Here is a 5930-nt window from a genome sequence, read left to right on the forward strand (position 1 = left end):
CCTTCGGCTGATTTTATGATCTTGACAATTCAAATCTCATAGTTTTTCTGGCAGTCCCAGGCCCAGCACCCGGCTAAAGCTACAATATCTTGATGTTTTGTGCCTGATACTGTATACTGTATGATACTGTATCAACCCTGTTGCTTTGAACTTTGACAACTTGGTTCACATGGGTGGACAGACTTTGTACAGTTTTGTCACATATGGAACAAAACTGTCACATATGGAAACAGCAACACTGTTTAATCGCTGTTTGGACTGATGATGTCATCAAGCAAGGATGAAGTCACAGAACTGCTGCAATAACTCAAGTTGCCTTAGCCATACCTTAGCCTCTAGAGGACGCCAAACACAAGGAGTAAAACATACATCAATCTGAACAATCGGTTTGAAGTTTTATTTTTTGGGAATGTAAAATTAAAAAAGATGTGATAAACCTTTTCAAGTAAAAATGTTGCCAATTACGTGTCTCTTTGAAATCCTCTTAGGTGCCAGAGTTCCCTTTGCTTTGCTTGTTTGCTCATCTTATACCCAGTTGTATGAAAATGAGGGATAGAGTTGTTTTTTTTTCCAGAATTTTTTTTTCTAGAGTTGTTTTTCCTCTAGCACGATGGTTTCTTAACAATCAAATTGTAGGTACGAAAAACGAGTTGAAAAAAGCTGGTTAGCGTCAGCTAATGTAATATTGTCAGCTCATACTGAGCTTTTTTTGCCATTACAAACTTCTCCTTTGACTAAAGAAAGTGGTTGTAGCACCACTTTACAAAGTCTGGCAAAGCTGGTCCATGTTCGAACTCACCCTACTGGAGAATACCGTGTCATGCAGAAACTTCAGATGTTTTTCTGATCCTCCAACCAGCACTGATTTGTTACAATTCCATTTGACACACCGTTCCTGATTCCTCTTCTAGAAGCCAATATCTAATGCCGGCACAAATAGCACACCATCTAGAGTTTCTGCCAGTGTAAAACCCCAACATAATGGTGACCCCTGCATGGGACAAAATATCAGCCTTCTATTTGGACCCAACACCATCATGCTCTACAGAGTTCCATTGTAGGTTATTTTTCAATAGAAACATGACAAACCATTGCTGAAAATCCTACTCGGAATGAGTTCTACGCAACCAGAATGGAGGGTTTCACAGGTTGCTGGTTCAGCACAAAGAGCAGTTTATTCACAGATGACATTACTCAAGGCCAAAAATTATTTTCACATTGCATCACCAACACTAATGTCTGAAGTAAATGTTCCAAAATAGGTGAGTCCAATTAATAAACTATTGGTTCCAGTGAGCCAAAAGTGTATTTAAAATGTTGTTATTTTATCATGGAGGGAAGGTGGAACGAGGTCCGCCATCATCCTTTGTAGCCAGTCATCGCAGCACATCTTGTGTCCAATCACGTCCAGTCTGACCACGCTGTCCGACCCTCTCGCAATTGCTTCCTTGGCAATGGAGTCCCTGTAGGCACAAGAAAATGTGTGATCATCTGTAACTCAGACACACCAGGGCTGTTATGACACCGTATCCTGCTGCCAGTGTTACCCCAGGGGGATCTCACATGGCTAGGCAGAGATGTTCGTCATGGGCTAGTCCGTGGGCTGAGGTGGGAACTTGCCAGGAAGTCACTAAGACACGATTCCGACTCAAAAGCATGCAAAAAGACAACAAACTGCTCAAAATATACAGTATGCAAAAAATAGACATACAACAAAGGATTGAAAACTTCTGTTGTGTGTCATCTTGATTAAATGAAATGAGGCTGTAAGGGACTGCTGAAGAAGAATCGGTTCTGGTTTATGTCAAAACAAGATGGTGGTAGGAAGTTTCCTAATTTTTTTGTTTTGCACAGGCTTGACTCTTTCCCTATCCATCCAAAGAACACGTGGGGGTCCTTCCCTTCCTGGAGGATCACTGAGAGGATTCTTCCAGGGCTGTTTTGGTCTCGTTTCTGGCGTAGCAGTTTTTGGCCTTTCTGCTCCATATAAGCGGTGAAGACTCAACCTTGTTCTTCTCACCTCAGGTAAGGATGATGTTGATCCTAATTTTGGCCTCCTTGGTCCTGTTGTTACCCGAGAGACCACACTGGTGGTTTCTAGAATTGTTAATCTGCTTTGTGATTCTGTTCTTTCAGATCTATTTAATACAGATGCCTGGCTATGACCCAGCCTGGGTTTTTTGGAATCTTGCATTGATCTGGTCTGTTCAGATTTTGCAGGTCTGTGGCGTTCAGGTGGAGTGAAAGGGGCTCCCCTGGAGTTCCTGGGCTCGATTTGTTTGGGTCTGGTATCTGGCCCTGTTTTTTGGGGTCCAAATGACTCCACCTTGGACTTCTCCTGCACTAGTAGGGTTACCCTGTTCATACGCTGAGCCTTCTCAGGTCCAGATGTTTTATCCTTTTCAGTCTGCAATACATATTGCCCTGCAGAGCTTGCAGAGCTGATGTTGGCCTCATCTGATTCGCTCATATGTGGCATAACATTACTGTCTTCAATAATCACTTGGTCATCCTGGATTTCCATTGAGAGAACAAATTTTTGCCTTGGTGGACTAGGTGGAAGAGCAAGCTCAACATCCTCTTCACTTGGTGGACTAGGTGAAAGAACAAGATTTTGTCTTGGCGGACTAGGTGATAGAACAAGGTCTTTCTCTGGTGAACTAGGTGGCAGAACAAGCTCTTCCCTAGTGGGACTGGGTGTGAGAACAGGCTCTTGCGGCACATTTTCCAGAGTAACACCAGAATTTGGTGATCTAGCCACTTCGTTATTTGAAGGTGTCACCAAAAAAGGTGGCGACAAGCATGGCCCTATATCTTCTATATCTGCTTCAGCATCCCGTCCCAATTCATCATTTGATACACATTCTATCGACAATAAATCTGCTCTTGTTCTGACATCGCAAGCCTGTGATGGCAAATTCTCTGCACATTTGCTTTCATCCAACTTCTTACTGGTCTTCCGGTTTCTTCCAGTTTTATGTATTGATGTTTGTGGTAATACATTTGCCATTGCCAAATCCTTGTACAGCCTCTGCAAAAGGTCTTCGATCTCTGCCTCAGATATATTTTGTAAGGATGGGACGGAATCCTTGCATGTTTTTGTGTCTTTAATATCTAGAAACTTCTTCTCTGTAGAGAGCCGTTTACAAAACCACAGATATGAGTTTATACTTTAAAAATATGTTTTCTTGTTACATTTCAAATTTTCACTTTATGCCAGCACCAAATACCGTATTTCCTCAAGCAGTGGCCCTTGATTGGTTGCCGGAGAATTACTACTTGTTTGGTACAATGGGGAGGTACTGCCTCAGTTAACAGACTCTTATGGGTGACGTGTTATTCTTGGTTACAATCAATATGAAAGAATAGAATTTTTCTTTTTTTTTTTTATTCAAGACCTCGAATAGAATACACTTTTGGGCTAAAATATATGCCACCAGAAAATGAATCTGAATACTTTATATTTGAATTTGAATCACTAAACTTGAATAATTCCATTGAAAAACTGACATACATTAATTGAATTGGCATTTTAATTTGAATCTTTACTTTTAAAAACTGAATCTGACCTGTACAATTTGAATTTGAATTCCTCACTATAAATTCAATTCTGTATAAAGTCAAGCGAACAGAATCTGTGTGGAGAATATTTGAATTTGTATTTGTAAAACTGAATGTGAACCACCAATATACATTATTATCTATATCTATCTACCTATCTATCTATCTATCTATCTATCTATCTATCTATCTATCTATCTATCTATCTATCTATCTATCTATCTATCTATCTATCTATCTATCTATCTATCTATCTATATATATATATATATATATATATATATATATATATATATATATATATATATATATATATATATATAGGGCGGCACGGTGGGCGACTGGTTAGCACGTCCGCCTCACAGTTCAGGTCGTGCGTTCGATGCCGGCAGTTTGAATGTTCTCCCTGTGCCTGCGTGGGTTTTCTCCGGGTACTACGGTTTCCCCCCACATTCCAAAAACATGCATGGTAAGTTGATTGGACTCTCTTAATTGCCCCTAGGTGTGATTCTGAGTGCGGGTGTTTGTCTCTGTGTGCCCTGCGATTGGCTGGCAACCAATTCAGGGTGTCCCCTGCCTACTGTTCGAAGACAGCTGGCCCCGCGACCCTTGTGAGGATAAGCGATATCGATAAAGGATGGATGGACGGATATATATATATGTATATATATATATATATATATATATATATATATATATATATATATATATATATATATATATATATATATATATATATATATAAATATTAATTGTTCAGATTCATTTTCTGATGGCACATATTTCAGCCGATAGACACTAAAGAATCAGACAAAAACGACAGCTGTTTAAAAATGCAATGGGTTCAATGAATAGATTTAACCTGATTTGTGTCATGATTTCTTTGTTGATTTTGCCAGGTTTTTCTCCACTATCCGGTTGCTATGATGTTACAGTACTTATTATTATTGTTATTATTAATTGTTATAATAATAATAATTATTATTATTATTATTATTATTATTATTATTATTATTATTATTATTATTATACTACCAAACCAAACAGTACCTTGTGGAACTGTTACTAAAGTAGGCCTTGTGGCACAACCTGTTCATTTATCCTGAAGTAAAAACAGAAGATGCTTTTGTTTTATTTGTTCAAGTGGCTGGCACGTTGAAGTATGCAACTTTAATCTGGTCTCATTAGAGGTCGCCACAGCGAGTCACTCGCAACATTTGTTTGGCAGCGTTTATGCCTGATGCCCATCCTGACAGAGTCAACCCACCGACCGTTAGCGACTGGATATTGGGGCGCGAGCCATGAATCATACCTAGGCCTGTTGCGTGTAAGGCAGACGCATTTACCCCGACATTACCAGTGCCACAGTTCCTAGTAGAGAACAGGCCAATATTTGAGGAAATTGATTATATATGTATCAAATACTGACAGTATGTATTTGTGTAACAAACAATGAAACTGTAACATACAAATGCTGTACGTATATGTAAAAATATGAAGCATTTGAAGTACTGTAGTTGCTGCTTTGAAGCCTGAATCATGTAACTGGATTCTGACATACTAATTTACAGCATCACATTTCAAAGCTAAGAGTACTTTTAGAACTGTATCTTACCCCATTGTTCTTGGAAGACCACAAAAAGAAGTTTGAGACTCTCTTCTTCATGAAATCCTATGAAGTCCATAAGATCTGATATATACTGGTGTATAAAATCACTCATGTCAGTTGGCTGTGAAAAATATATTGCTCTGAAAATACAGTCCACTAAACTCTTCAGTCCAAATGGATCAGATGAGGGATCCATATTGGTCCTTTGTATTTCTTTGTTGTGTGCAGTGCAGTACTGAATGGACCAGGGCTGTAAGTTCTTGCTTATGTGACCTCTTGAATGTCACAAATAGAATCAGGGATTGGTCCTCATTTTTTTTTGTCAGCCCAAGTATATGAGCTGACCGCCAAGATAGCGCACAGTACTTTCTGCACTTATGTGGCCAAAGTGATGGGAAAATGTGTCCAGCTGTCAGGTGTAATACTAAATTGTTGACCCGACAACATGTCAATACCATATAAAGTAACGCGTATGTTGCTCAAAACCATAGAGGCCAAGTTTTGATGATGCGAGAGGTGACCCTATTCTAAAGCTTTAAGACGATGTCACAAGGACTTACCAACTTAATACTTGGGAACCCTCTTCAAAAATTAACATATTAAATGAAACCACTAATACAACTAGTACAATTCTGTATTTTGTAGCAATATAATCTAATGAGGGAAATTATGGAGGATATTTTGGTAATATGTGCATACTTACTACTAAATCATCTTTTTACTCTTTCCCAATGGACCATTATCAGTTTGCAGAGCTGGG

At 39.0% G+C, this 5930-nt stretch overlaps 1 protein-coding gene across 3 annotated transcripts; it reads right to left on the reverse strand.

Moving 5' to 3' along the window:
• Positions 1-1135: 1135 nt before the first annotated feature.
• On the reverse strand, positions 1136-5644 carry LOC147139555 (uncharacterized). 3 transcript variants are annotated; one of them, XR_015088791.1, is made up of 3 exons: positions 5177-5644; positions 1564-1674; positions 1136-1463 (listed from the first exon to the last, which is right to left on the reverse strand). XR_015088791.1 is itself a non-coding variant. In XM_086046005.1 (2 exons), exons 1-2 carry the CDS (start codon positions 5364-5366, stop codon positions 1805-1807), a joined length of 1515 nt encoding a protein of 504 aa, XP_085902131.1. In that variant the 5' UTR covers positions 5367-5644; the 3' UTR covers positions 1704-1804. The 3 variants fall into 3 exon arrangements, 1 of the variants encoding a protein (XP_085902131.1); XR_015088790.1 differs by lacking the exon at positions 1564-1674; XM_086046005.1 differs by lacking the exons at positions 1136-1463; positions 1564-1674 and adding an exon at positions 1704-3129.
• Between the last annotated feature and the right edge of the window lie 286 nt (positions 5645-5930).

Source organism: Filicampus tigris, chromosome 11 (genome assembly GCF_054856515.1).
Source record: "Filicampus tigris isolate MCC_2025a chromosome 11, RoL_Ftig_1.0, whole genome shotgun sequence".
NCBI lineage: Eukaryota > Metazoa > Chordata > Actinopteri > Syngnathiformes > Syngnathidae > Filicampus > Filicampus tigris.